The sequence below is a fragment of the Gambusia affinis genome, linkage group LG06 (assembly GCF_019740435.1).
Source record: "Gambusia affinis linkage group LG06, SWU_Gaff_1.0, whole genome shotgun sequence".
NCBI classification, from domain to species: Eukaryota; Metazoa; Chordata; class Actinopteri; order Cyprinodontiformes; family Poeciliidae; genus Gambusia; species Gambusia affinis.
In genome coordinates, this window is record NC_057873.1 from 29391529 (window position 1) to 29405793 (window position 14265).

Here is a 14265-nt window from a genome sequence, read left to right on the forward strand (position 1 = left end):
GGCAATGCAATAGCTACACATGAACTTTATTTTTATATCTTAAATCCAAAGGAACAATAAAATTAACATCACAAGGTAATATTATGTATTTCTGGTGTTTGACACTGTGGGGCAAAACTGCAGCTCCATCAGAAAGCTTCACCTTTCCTCTCCTCTTTATTACTGTCCGTTTTTCAAAGTGACGAGCTGCTAGCAGCGCTGCTAAATTACGTAATTCCACAGCAAAGATACTATTTGCCATTGAATTAACTCCAGTCACCTTCGCTGGCCAAAATGAGACATCCTGCTTTAATGTTTTTTTTCTGATTCTCGATATCTCAGTCAGAATAATAGTTGATTCTATGAATCTTGGCCAGGACTTTTGTAGAACAAAAGATATGCACTTTGTGCACACTTAACACCTTCTGTCCCATTGACTCACTTTATTACCACATATTTTCGATGGGCAGTTATCCTAGCGCTTTTAAATAACTTTCCCATGAAAACCTAACTAATCTAAGCTTCTGCCTCCAAAGTACAAGAAACAGTTAATAGGTGTGGTGATATTACCACAAGCCCCTTCATTTCATCAAGTTTCAATAGGGACATAGTTCTATTCCCTTCCAAAATGCACGCTTAACATATATCACATATATGAATATTTGGAATATTATGAACAGAAACTGGTTAATAATGAGGCTAGATCAGAAGACTCTTGGTTTGGTTGATTGAGGGAAGTGGAACTTTGTAAACACAGACAACCACATGGTGCAAAATACAGAGAAATCTATTACATAATATTTCCAAAACATATTTTTTGTAAATACAAGTACTTGAAATATTGAACTCCATAAAATCCCCGCAAGTGTTCCCCCCCTCCCCCCCATAAATAAAGTACTCCACTTTAGAGTTTATTTTTGGAAAATATTTTAAATGTTTTTTTTTTTTTTTCCTTTAAAACAACCTCTCTTTTTTGGCCAAAACAGGCACAAAACATAGAAAAGATTTAGATTTTAAAAATATGAAAAACTTTATATCTATGGATAGGTCTAAAGCTGTTGAAAACATTTAATGCAGTGAAAGTGGAAATAAAATATACAAATGTAGAATTTTTTTTTAGTACAGTTTGAGAAGATGTACCATTTTGTGTCACAAAGGATAAAAGTGTCAGTTTTTACTTTGAAACTTTCATTGCTAAATTAATTAAAATTAATTAGACTAATGGAATACTGAAATTTCCAGCAAATAATATTTGATCACGTTTTAAAACAAATCTGTAAAATCCAGGATTACACCTTTAACAAACTTTCAAGGAAAATATAACGCTGTGCACAACAGTGAAGTTAAGAAATTTTATTTCCAGCCATTTCAGTTGAAAACATTCGTAAAAATTAGACAAGATCTTATGACACTGAAAGCCTTTACATTATTTGATAAGGAGCTAAATAATGAGCTGTACGTCTAAGTCCAACTCTCAGAAAGTGTTTAAAAAGTGTCTTGTTTAATGTTGATCTAGCATCGATCAGAACTACTTGGAAAAAAGACATTGAATTCTCAAAGTAATACGTGATTAGGATCCTGGGTCAAATACAGAGCTAACACATTAAGGTTGTGTCCATTATTACCCTAACTGTAACAAGAAAAGGGCATCAAGAAGTGGAAGGTATTCACCGCTGACAGCCGACAGATCCGTCACATCACCTGTTGACTTTGTCTATCCAGACACTTGGGAGAACTAAATAAGAAGGAAAACAAAATATCTTATTAGGATGTTTGAGAATGGAGATCGCCGAGTTTTGATATTGGAGTTGAGAATTCCTAGGATGCAACTGAAACAAACACTGTCAGCAACAGACAAAGAAAATAGGACAGAAAATCACAAGAAACTAAGAGGTCACAAGCTCACAAGTTGACTTACAGACGTTTAAATCAACACAGCGGTGGGGGAAAAAATTTTAGTCTGTGTAGAGAACTATCAGTGGTTTTCAATATGATAGGTCACAGTTGTTGTTTTTTTGCCATCACTGATTTGTAGTCTTTATAACTACACAAAGTTAATTTTTCAAAAGCATTGGATAAAAAAAGTGTATTACCATCATATTGGCTTGTCAAGTTGTTTGTCTTCCTGAAGGATACCTCTTCTTGGCTTACCATCTTCCTCTGAACAAACATAAAAGCAACAAAAATGTTTCACATCTACTCTCAGTGAACATTTCAAGTCTTTTTTTTTTTTTGAAGAGCTGTGCATAAGACTGACATGACATTGTCATAAACATGACATAACACCCGTTATGAACATGTAGGAGTCTTTATGAATGTTTGAGTGTTGTCATGAGTTGTCATTTGGTAAATAATGACACTAACTACAAAGTTGCATTAAAAGTCCATTAAAAGTGGCCTCTTTGCACTGAAGTGTCATTATTTACTAAAAGAATCCAAAGTTGGCACTTTTAATGAAACTTTTAAAGCAACTTTGCATTAAAAGTGTTATTATTCACTAAATGACCCATCATAATAACAGTCAAACATTCATAAAGACTCCTTCATGTTCATAACAGGTCTTATGTCGTATTTAGGACAGTGCCATGTTAGTCTTATGCAGACCACTTCAAATAAAGTGTAACTTTTTTTTTTACTTGATTATTGTTTTCTGTGGTCTGTGACAAAGGGCCCACAATTGGACAAGAGTTGTCCAAAGGACACAGTTCATGCTAAATTGATGTACCATACCATAGCACTTTATTTCTAAAGCAATAAAGAAATATAGAACACCTGATAAAAATGCTGTAAATGTAGAACAGAAAGATGGAGAAAAGTTTTAGGTTGGATCCTTTTATTTTAATCTGAGATATCCGCCTAAGTAAAAGCAGACCACCAGCAAAGTACAAAGGCAAAACTGAGAAGATTGGTAATGCTCACCACTGGGGTTTGCCTCAATATCTTCAAGGAGATTTGCTGTAGAGTCAGCTGTGCCCAATCTGAACACAAGCTTAGTTAAAAAAAAAACAAAACAAGGAGACATGAAAACAAAAACTAACTGAAACTATTCACAATTAGGCCAATAAAAGGATTGAAAACTCGCAGCCTGCACAGGTCACCTGTCTTCGACTGGTACTTGGTGCAGATGTCGGAAGTTTTATTTTCCATACAGCGTCTCTTCGTCTCGCTCTGCCTCACGCTGAACTGTTTCCTCCTCATCTATCCGCTCACCTGCATGCAACGTGTTTGGGTCTTTATGACGTTTCCCTTTCACTAATGTTAGTTTGGTAGCATGACTTATTTTTACTATGCTGTGATAATAAGTTGGAGTATGCTGACAGCATGCTACTTAATGTTAGAACAAAACCACCACGGCGGGTAACCACGGCAACCAGCGAGTCTAAGGATGGCTCTCTCTGCAGCCAAGTTGTGTGCTTCGTTTACAAACAAGTATTGCCTCAGTATTTGCAGTATTATGATCATATTTCTTTTTTAAAAAAATATATATATATACACACACATATTTAACGAGTTTGGAACTCTTGTGTGACGTGAAATGATCGCTACAGAGGGCAGAAGGATCTGTTCGTCCATTGATCTTGAAGATTTATGTGTTCACTGGCATAATCCCTGCTAACATGGCGGGATACTTGATATTACCCTCGTTACATCACGTCCTGTAAAGGAGTCATCCAGCTAGCTCATCACAGGGCTAAGTTTAAAAACATGTCTGCATTCAATCAGCATTTTATTTCTAAAAAAATAATTATAAGTGAATGATGTAGCATAAACTTGCATAAGTTTATGCTACATGATAGCATGTAGTTTATGCTACTCCCACATCATGTCAGCAACACTTTAATAAATCTATGTTGACTATTGTCTCTCAGATTCCCACCACAGAATAAAACCACCAACTTTATATTAGGACCATGTGACGTCACAGGAAGGATATAAGTGTGTGAGAGTCTTTCTTTTAGACTTTCTCCTCTTCGTCCTTTCAGAAAACGTTCTGGCAATTTCAAAGAGCTTCTTTCTTGTTGCTGAAGTTGCAAAAGGTAGATATCATAAACACAAACAAATGCTTCCACGGCCAACACAGTTGTTTAACAGTCGGAAGTGGAACTTACATTTACCCATGTGCTTGAGTTTGTCTCTGAATAGTGCGTCATCTGACGGAGGGTCGTGCGAATCTGTTGAGTACCTCTCCCCTGCACACAAAGGACCCATACTGCAATGTGGAACTACAGACATACATGTGAAATAGTTCCCATTTGTTCACAGTATGATGTTTGTGCAAAATTCTATATTAGTGTTAATACATGAGCATATATGGAACCAGAAATGAACAACTTTGGTTTGTTCCTGTTTAAGTAAACAAGTGATCTGTACACTGACTGACTGCTACCTGTGGAAGTGTCCAGGCTTGATAAATGGCTGGACTTTGATCCATACTTCAACCCATCTGAAATAAAGAGAGACAGAGATGAGACAATTAATGTACTGAATACCCTCATATGATAATCCAATATATATTGATTCAAGTTCCAAATAAAGTTGTACCGAGGAAAATGCCCTTGTGTTACAACTGTCACTGTTAAGTGTAGTGAAAAATGGCCCACCTATTGTAGGCCAGCCCTTATACCATGCTCATTTTGCTGTGCACTTTTACATCAATAATAAAAGACAGAACCCAAACCAGAGGAATTTAAATCTCCTTTCAAGTTAGCTTTTCAAAAATACAAACATTTAAGGAAGATTTTCTCAATCGTAAACAACAGTAGGTGATACCTCTCTCTAAGGCAATGAGGAACTCATGGTTGCGCTTCAGCTCTTTCAAAAACTCCTCATTCTGCAGAAACAGGGCTATGCGCTCGTCTTCCAAATACTGCATCAGTGTGCTCTCTTGTAATCCTGTTGTCATATCGGGACCCTCAGCAGCCAAAGTAGCTCCAAACACAGAACCGGCCTGAGCTGTCCTGTGATTTGTTGAGGACACAGACACCGAGGAGGCTGAGGAGGGCTGAGACGGACTGCTTTGCGAGTACTGCTGAAATGAAGACAAATTTATCCGGCATAATGTGTCAGCAATACCAGTTCACTTTGAAGGATAGAGCAGCGTTTTCCAAAAAGAAGAGAGTTTGGTGAGACTAAAAGGTAATATTTTATTTGAAGAGGTGGGCATGAGACTGTCACAACACTGTCATAAACATCATATCACACCTGTTATGAACATGAATGAGTCTTCATGAATGTTTATGACTGCTGTCATGAAGTGTCATTCAGTAAATAATGACACTTTTAATGCAAAGTTGACACTTTCATTGGCCTTTCAATGCAAGTTTTAATAGAACTTTTCATTTAAAATGTCATTATTTACAGAAAAATGCAAAGTTGACACTTTTAATAGGCATTTAATGCAACCTTTAGTGCAACTTTACATTAAAAGTCATAATTGACCGAATGACACTTCATGACAACAGTCGAACATTTCAGAAGACTCCTTCATGGTCATAACAGGTGTTATATGATGATAATGACAGTGTTGTTTCAGTCTTACACACTACCGACTAAAATTAAAACCATTATTTTGAGCAATGTTTTCTACCAGGTGTCTTGATTTTAAGTCACCCAGGAGACATAAAAATAGTACAATTTTAGATAAACTTCTAAATCCATTCTTCAATTCTGACCACTAAGCTACAATACATTCAAAACTACATCAGTAAAATAACTAGATTGGTTCAAAGTGCAGTAAGACTTTAAAGAGGACATATAGTGCAAAATTCACAAATTCAAATAAATGTTTTTGTGTACTTTGGGTGTCTAGTAGTATAAAAAAATGTAATTTACTCTCTCCTAATGCTGCGTGGATATCTTTATATTCTTTTTGGGTTATATTGTTCAGTCTTTTCTATTTTCTCTATCCTCCATCACGTTGTTCTCGTCTATGATGCATTTTCTAAACAAGGTCATGACTTCTGGCTAACCACTTTTGTGAATCTGCCATTTGTTTCCCTCATCCAAGAAATTCTACTTTATAATATAGACTATAAGTGAGTGACTCATGTGAAAAGGAAGGATTTAAGAGTGTGATATATCCACTTTAAAGTAAAGTCATCAAAACGTTGCTAAAAATGTTAATTTAATGTAGATTTCAGGAGAAATGATGTGTACAAGCCAAAAGGGTAAAAATACCCAAAACAAAAGATCAGAAAACTTTACACATCACTTTTGCAAAACATTTTTCATTCATCAAAAGTTGTAATTGTTTGTAAGTAATTTCTGAACAAAATAATAAAGTACCTTCACACTGTTTAATTGCTGAGGCCAAATCCTCAAAAAGTCCTCTGGAAGATTTCCGAGCAGCGGGGGGTTCCAGTTCCTGTAGATTCGAACTTGCTGGTCGTCTGCTGGCACATGGGTCTCCGATCTAAGATAGCCCACCAACAAATCATTAGCATACATCATCGGCTTATCCTCTTTTGTGTTACAATTAAAACTTGACAAAGTTCAGGCTGTGAATCTTCGAGGCTGCCAGACGCACTGATAATAATCTTTTAAGGAGGATTTCATAAATCACTCTCTGAACTTTTGGGGGTGGTTTTTGGATAAAGACTGATTTAATTTCTATTTCTGAGCCTCCCTGAGATTATAGACTGCTTGCTTTTCAGCAGGTTGCCATGACTGTCTCAACCCCCCCCCCCCCAACAAAAAAAGAAAAAAGAAAAAAAATCTATGCTAAATGAGCGCAAGAGTTAAAATGATGTCAATCCATTTCTTAAGAATCAACTCCTGCAAACAAAACCACAGCAATGTTGATAGTGAAGGAGAAAGAAAAGTTATCTTCAACAGCTGGAGAAAGTGTGGAGTCTTAGCCTTTCTAATTTGCTTTAAATGGTCTCTAAACCTTTTTTGTAACTGGAATTCAGTTGTACATATGTAACTACATGATGCTAGACTCTTTCAGTTCATCCACGCACCGTTTTCCCAGCACAACCTCTGAGCCCAGACACATTCATGTCCAGACAAAGGCAACATACCCAAAACTTTCATCCACACCATGGTCTCCAGGATGGTTCCCAATAAAAACGCCAACAGAATTCAGAACAAATGAGTATTTGTATACCAAATAGTGGCTTATTCAGAATTCTGCTGAAGGAATCTTTGAGTTGTAGATTTCCCCCAAGGTTGCCATTGACAAACCGACGCTCACTGCCAGGCAGTACAGTGACAATAAATTCATTCATTCATTCATGCGAAGCGGCAAAATCGCTTCCCATTGATGTAGACGCATGACGACAGCTGTGGCATTTTGTTCGCTTAGAGGCATCAGCTTGCCGAACTTGACAGCAGGCCCTGGCCGAACTATTTGAAGGTATTAATGAAAGTTTAAAGGTCAAAAGGTCAACCAGACCTCCCCCCCCTTTTAACCCACATCTAACAAAAAATTGGTGCCAATGTTTGTGTTAGGATTGTGCTGGTATGTTCAGTAAAATTCTAATAAAAAATGTTTCCAGAGGTCTTAAGAAATCAACCACAAAATCTAACACATTTTAGTGTCAATCAACTCAGCTACATTTGTGCTCGTTTGTCCAGCAATAATTTTCATTCACATTGCTTTTGCTTTGAATGACCTCTGGAAACTCTTTTAGTAATATATTTAAAATTATGGCAGCACAAACAAAAATCCTTACAGCACAAACATTTGACACCAACTTTGTTAGATTTGAAGAAGGTGGGGGGGTCTTTGAATTTCTAGTTATTGGTTTTATAGTCTGTAAGGTTTCCAGATTTCTTTTTTTGCATATTTCTTGAAATTCAAGTGGTGAATCAAAAATAAAGTACAAAAAAAAAAATCTCATTTTCTCACTGAATTTTGTTTTCTTATTTGGCCTTCTTCCACATTAGTGCAAATCTGTTTTTATATATTGAGCCCCTGTGTTTTGTAGAACAGTTTTAAACTGCGTATCCTGCAAAGGTGCAGAAGCAGTCCCAGGTTCTTACTGTGGAGGAGACACTATGTGTGTCTCTGGCTGCTTCCAGTCAGAGTACATGTTGGATTTTGGTGGAGAGTAAACTGGAGGTGGTTCTTCATCTGAGCTGTCGGGTTCCTGGGTCTGCTCCAGAATCTGAAAAACAAATACAAGGCCAACTTTCTAATCGTAAAAAATTATTTTATCAAACAAATAAAAACAAATGAACAATGCCATTAAGGACACTACTTTTATTTCCACTTTTCTGCGATCTCCTTCTGTCCGTCCCTTGAGCAGAACGTACACAAACATGACTGACAGTGCTAAGGTAGTTCTCCTGGCTCTGGTTCTTCTTGATTGGGAGTGATGCCTTTTGTATTTTTATTTTTTACAGATTTTCTGTCTCATACAATACCGTCACAACATGGTGAAAGTTTGAACATTTACGGAAAAAAAAAACATTTCTGTAAAAGCAGCATGCTGCAGCTATAATGCTGTTCAAATGGACCTAAACATCCATGAAATCATAAATTAACTGTGATAAAACTATATTGCTTAGATAGTTGAGCTCTGTTTTTTAAGTCAAAACCCATGCAAGATTAATACTGAAATATGCATAAATAAATAAAGGATATTAAACCGATCCTAAGGAAGCTAATGCCAAGACAAGATGCCTGCAGTTATTAGCGGATTATGAGGAGAACTAACAGACAAATTTGGTCAACGACATGTGTTCACAGTGCTTTCTAAATTTAGATTTGATTTGATACGTATTTTATCAATTGGATTAGAATTTTGTACAAACAATCAATGGCATCAGTAACTCCACATATCAAATCCCTTTTGCTTATAGAGAGGCAGACATCAAGGAGATCCTATTTCTCCTTGTATTTTTGTCCTGGCTCTAGAACCTGTGGCTGCCCATAAACGACTGAGTTGTTGATATTTTACCAATAACACATCAAGGTATTCCTCACAAACCTTTAGCATATGGTGATGATGTCGTTTTATTCATTTCAAACCCAAGGACCTCATTTGTCCCTTTACTCCAGCTGATGAATTAATTTGTTGCCTTCACAGGTTGTCAGATAAACTGACATTGTGCCGCCATCGGAGGGTATAGACCAGCGAAAAACTCCATTTAGATTAACATTGTATAAATTTGAGTATCTTGGTAATGTGGTCACACACAAACTATCACAACCTTTATAGCAACACTGGAACAAGAAAGGTATCCCAGTTATCCCAGCATAACTTATATTCTCCTTTGTGTTGGTTGGATTAGGGAGATTCAGACCTCAGAAAACTGTTTACTGACCTCTGCCGGGATGCTGTCATCTGAGTCCGAGGTATCGTCCGAGTGATGTCCTTCAATGCTCATTTGAAGCAGCTGGTCGATAGTGGCGTCCACAGCTCCTTTGTTGGAACGCAGGACACACTCAATCACCTCGTAGTCCATGGAGGGAAACATGGTCTTGAAGTCTTCCATGGCCTGATTGAACTCCAGGTGTCTGACTGGCCGGTTGGGCCTGCTGTTGTTGAGCTGCCCACTAGTAGTGCCGCCTCCATCTCTACCTCCACTGCTTTCAGAGCCTTTGTTGCTGTTGCTCCGCCTGAACAGGCTGGTCATCCTTTGAGATTGGCTGTCTCAGGTGCTGCCAACCCACTTGGAATCAGAATAGACTTTATTGATCCCCGAGGGGAAGTTGCTTAAAAGAAAATAATTTAATTATGATTTAAAAAGATCAAATTTACAAGCAAAAATAAAATCGATTGGTTGCATTTAATCTTCCATGATTTTTCCAGCATTCCTTATCAGTTTCTACTAAAAGACCGCGACGGTCATTTCGCTCTTTGGGAAAAATTAAATGTCCATCTTAGTACTTTTAAAGAGGTTGTTTGTGCGGTCTGCTCACACAAGTTGTGCTGCAGATTTCAAGGACTAGGAGAGAAGAGAGTCATCACCTAAGGAGACAACAGAGAGAGAAATGGTGCTCATTACACAAACACTTCACAAAGATCGTTTTCACCAACAGAGGCAATGCATACTACTGTACTCCTACTTTTATGAAAATACATACTCATACTTTTGGTATGCTGAAGCCAGCATATAAATAATATTCATTGGACAAAAGACTTACCACTGATACACCGACAGGCCATCTGATATTGAAATTTAAAAAAAAAGGTTCAATGCCCGCCAGAGCAGCTGTTGCTTGAATAAACCTTTTTGCTGCCCTTTGCACATTACTGTAACCAGAAACTTCACTGTATTTTATTGAAAATATATACGATGAAAATTCTTTCACAAGCTGAAGTCTAAAACGTGCAAATTAATTTTTATTTATTTTTTTATCTGTGACGTAAAGGCTTCTTTATTCCCTCCCTTTCTTAACGATTTTGATTTTTATAAGTTTGGGATTCCTGCTCCTGTCCAGGTTAAATTTGGTGTGTTTTTACTTACTTAAATGCTGTTAAGGAATTGGGAAAATTCATGTTATTAACGATAAGTGGCTCGAGGTTTCAAACTTTTATTCACAAAATGAAACGGTGGAAGATGATGTTCCAACAAGACAAAACGTGAAATATCCGACATCAATCACTCCACATATTAGCCAGCGCTGCCAGCAGCCTTTCATCAATTAAGTCTTAACATCACCTCAGCTCTAGCAGCTAACCTGTGTCTGTGGGTCCGATCCGTCGGTAATAAGTTGTTGCATAGCGAGGCCAAAGCTGTTGGAATGATCATACATGACAATGAAAATGACTTATCGTGGTTTTATGTTTTTAAAAGCAACAAATCACCGCTGTCAAATAAATATCCCCTCCCATCACAATGCTAGCGACCGTGGAAGTTATTTGGATTACTCACTGATTATTGGGCCAAGACAGGGACGCTGACACGCGACGTACGGAAGAGCCTCAGTGGGTCTGGTTGTGATGTCAAATAATAAATCCTTTAATTCCAACACCACTGTAGTGTCTATAGCACGAACCCTTTCAGGTGTTATTGCAGTTCATCTATTTTTCTTCTTCTCCTTCGTTTTCTTTTTTCTTCTTCTTCTATTTCTTCTGTTCTATTATGGCGGATTGCAAACGACTTCAAAGTGCATACCGCCACCTACTGCACGCGAGTGTTCTATACTCTGTGTTCTATTTTTTAATTTTTGTAGTATGAAGACAAATAAATAGTTCTTTCCTTAACGCACAAATATCCTCTTCACTTCCCAGTATTCCTTAAGATGTAATTCCTGTCCTCTTCTTACTGTTTTTCTCAATCTTTCCGTTTCAGGCTCATAACTTTCACAATCCATAAATAGATGTTCTACATTTTCTTTCCCTCCTCATTTCACATTATTTTTTCCTCCCAGTTAAACCTAAAATGCCATTTAGATTATAAGTATGACCTACCCTTAATATCATGATCATTATTTCTTCCCTTCTGTTTTTCTCATTAATATTTTCGACACTGACTTTTGTATTTTACATAAACACCATTTATCTTCATTCCTCCTTTTGTTGCCATATTTCTATTTCTCAACTCCTCATCACTGATTCTGATTAACAGTATTCTATGTTCTTTTGTGCATCCTTAAGTTTTCTGAGTCACTGCTCTTTTCCTTTAATATTTAGTATGGTTTTCAGTTGTAATATTTTAAATGTCTTGTTAGGTTCTTTAACTGATCTACTAAGTTAATCATTCCATCAAGAAAGAACTTTTTTTCTCACCCTTTACATCTTTGCAGCATTTAAAATATGTTCTGCTACCTGATTTCTTATATGTTTTTTTTTTAACGTGGCTGGTGTTCTCACAGTTTATGTGAACATTTTCTTTCAAATGTCTTTTTAATGAAGACATTGGTGCAAATTCAAGATGGGAGACTCTCAATCCTCACCTGTATGGAGAGGTTTGCTCTTCTCCACCTCAGCCAATCACAGATCAAGAATCCCTTCATGAGGCTCTTCATCCATGGATCCACCTGATTCCCAGCCATGCTCCTACCCAAATCCACCTAATCTACACCTTACCTCCTTCTTCCTCCCTCCTCCACCGCCAGTATTTGGGCAGCGGGGTAACAAGACCCTAATCCTCCCCACAAGTGCTGTATTCAAGCTGATGGCGATTCCCCGTTTTCTGCCGAGCGCCAACGAAACCTACTTTCAGGTCAATTAAAACTCTCCAATTGCTGCTTTTCTCTGTGCAAGTCTCTCCAGATTGAATTGATTATCAGCCATGTATCGATAATTATGGTACAAAATATAGTAATAACATTTTAGCAGATCCTAACCCACAAACAAATCCCCAGATTGCAGACACAACCACACAAAACTGAACTGAGGTAATAGAAATATTTTCACAAGGTAGAAAAAAAAAAATCCACAAATAGTCATTGGAGACAACCCTGACAAAAGATATTATGCACAAATATGAAAAGACAATAAAAAAATACAATATGTGTATATAAAAACAGGGAAATAATGGAGGAGGGAAGCATTAGAGACAATAGTCAAAGACATCTCATAAATAGGAAAAGGTGCCAGGCTTTATAGAAACTATTTTAAGAACATTGGACAATAAATTGTCTTTCCTAAGTCCATACAAAATATAAAATCCTTCATCCAGCGTGAACGTGAAGGTGAGCTGGGTCTTTCCACCGCAAGAACACTCTGATGGAAATGATGTGTGTTTGATGCATGGTAAGTCCAGCTCTGGGGCAACTCCGGAGAAGTTTGACTCAAGCTCACAGTGTAAAACTTCAGATAGTGCAGAAGACTGATTTCCAGAAATTAACTAGAGAAGGGCCGGAGAAAAACATAAGGATTCATTTTTACCAGTTAGCTTCATTAAAGAACCGTCTTGAAATCTTTTTGCCTGTTTTAACCGTCATTAATTATTGTACTCACTGGAAAGTGATCACTACATAATGTAAACTCAATGTATCTATTAATGTAATGTCAAACTGTACCTTTGTGTTCATTTACTTTTGTACCTTGTCCCTTTTTAAGGCAAACTAATGACCTTTCTTCCATAATTTCTTCAAATATAATACCATTGTGGTCTGTCTTCCTGCTTCCCCAAAGTCTGTCATGGGTGTCTCACTGTCGAGAGTCAAGGGACCGGTCCTAATACTCTCACTTCCACCCTTGTTCTCCCCTTTCATCCTTTAAATACTGAAAGATTTGAGTGCATAGGGAGTCCCAATTCTTCACATCCGTCTTTCGCTCTGCTCCTTTTGGTTCCCATTTCAAACGCTACGCACTCAAAGCCTTCAACCTGAACGAGGATTTGAAGGACACAAGAGCAGAACAAGGGTGGAAGTGAGAGTATTGGGACCGGGCTTTCTGCACTTCTGTTAAGCATGTGTATAGTAATCCAAGGGCCAGACAATTTTTGGGTCCATTTCAGAGTGGCAAAGCCTAACCATATTTTCTGAAAGCACATGTCTCTAGCTAATATTTTGGTATGACGGCCCTTTGAAAGTGGCAGCTCAGTCATAGTTATCAGTTCATAAAGTTAACAACCCCTATGGACATATTCCAACCCCCCACCCCAGAAAGGCAGGGATGAAGTCTGTTTTTTTTCTCATGCTGAGATCGAGGGGCTGGGTTGGAAAGTATTTTTCCTCCAGGGATAAATTTTGCCTTAAAAGTGTGAAAAGCACACTTCAGCATTCTTCTATTTCTGATTTAATATTTCAGCCTTTTGCTGTGGTTCAACCCTTTACTTCCATGTCAGCCTTCAGCTTCTTTTCTATAACAACCTTTTATTTTGCTTTTTAGCCTTCAGCTTTATTCTGCTGTTTCTTATTTTAGGCAGGAGGTATCTCTTTTAGCTCTAAATGATTTCTTAAAATTAAGACTTTATGACTAAAGACTTAAGAAATACCTGTTTAAACTCTATTGTACATGCATCTCGGTGTAGTGAGTTTCTGAAATAAATGAACTTTCATCAACATTATTTAACACGACTAAAACTGAGCAAGCAGAGTTTAACTGCGTCTTAAACTCACTTAAACTCTAACAGAAGACTTTCAAAAATAATCCTGTTACATTGCTGGCAAAATGTCCCATCAGTAGAACTCTTAATACTACAGCACCAATATGAAAACAGAACCCAATAATCCCACCACCATAAAAAAAAAAAAGATATAGTACCTTAAACACTTCATATCTTTATTTTTCCCTTTTAGAACTGTACAATTAAATTAAATTTAAAGCGTATCTAACAAAGTCAGATATGTACATGTTATCTAAATGCTTTCAGGTATAGCTGTTTGACACCCACTTAAATGATCAAATCGGGGCTTGTGTGGTTGTGAAATCCACTCTC

The 14265-nt window shown here is 37.3% G+C and overlaps 1 protein-coding gene across 5 annotated transcripts; it reads right to left on the reverse strand.

Moving 5' to 3' along the window:
- Window positions 1–1317: 1317 nt before the first annotated feature.
- cuedc1b (CUE domain containing 1b) lies at window positions 1318–11005 on the reverse strand. Of its 5 annotated transcripts, XM_044119380.1 has the most exons (12): window positions 10807–11005; window positions 10613–10667; window positions 9253–9899; window positions 7966–8090; window positions 6265–6391; window positions 4750–5008; window positions 4367–4423; window positions 4089–4202; window positions 3914–4001; window positions 2899–2957; window positions 2073–2139; window positions 1318–1714 (listed from the first exon to the last, which is right to left on the reverse strand). In XM_044119380.1, exons 3-11 carry the CDS (start codon window positions 9562–9564, stop codon window positions 2075–2077), a joined length of 1206 nt encoding a protein of 401 aa, XP_043975315.1. In that variant the 5' UTR covers window positions 9565–9899; window positions 10613–10667; window positions 10807–11005; the 3' UTR covers window positions 1318–1714; window positions 2073–2074. The 5 variants fall into 5 exon arrangements, with proteins under 5 accessions (XP_043975315.1, XP_043975316.1, XP_043975314.1 ...); XM_044119381.1 differs by lacking the exon at window positions 10613–10667 and having other exon boundaries at window positions 4750–5005; XM_044119379.1 differs by lacking the exon at window positions 10613–10667.
- Between the last annotated feature and the right edge of the window lie 3260 nt (window positions 11006–14265).

Bases quoted from the DNA above. Each gene is read 5' to 3' on its own strand.
- cuedc1b (XM_044119379.1), bottom strand. From the start codon at position 9,564: ATGACCAGCCTGTTCAGGCGGAGCAACAGCAACAAAGGCTCTGAAAGC. The intron at 8,091-9,252 runs GTCAGTAAACAG...TTTGTTTTTCAG, and splicing joins ATGACAGCATCCCGGCAGAG to ATTCTGGAGCAGACCCAGGA. The intron at 2,958-3,913 runs ATATCCTTCCTG...GCTTGTGTTCAG, and splicing joins AGAAAGACTCTCACACACTT to ATTGGGCACAGCTGACTCTA.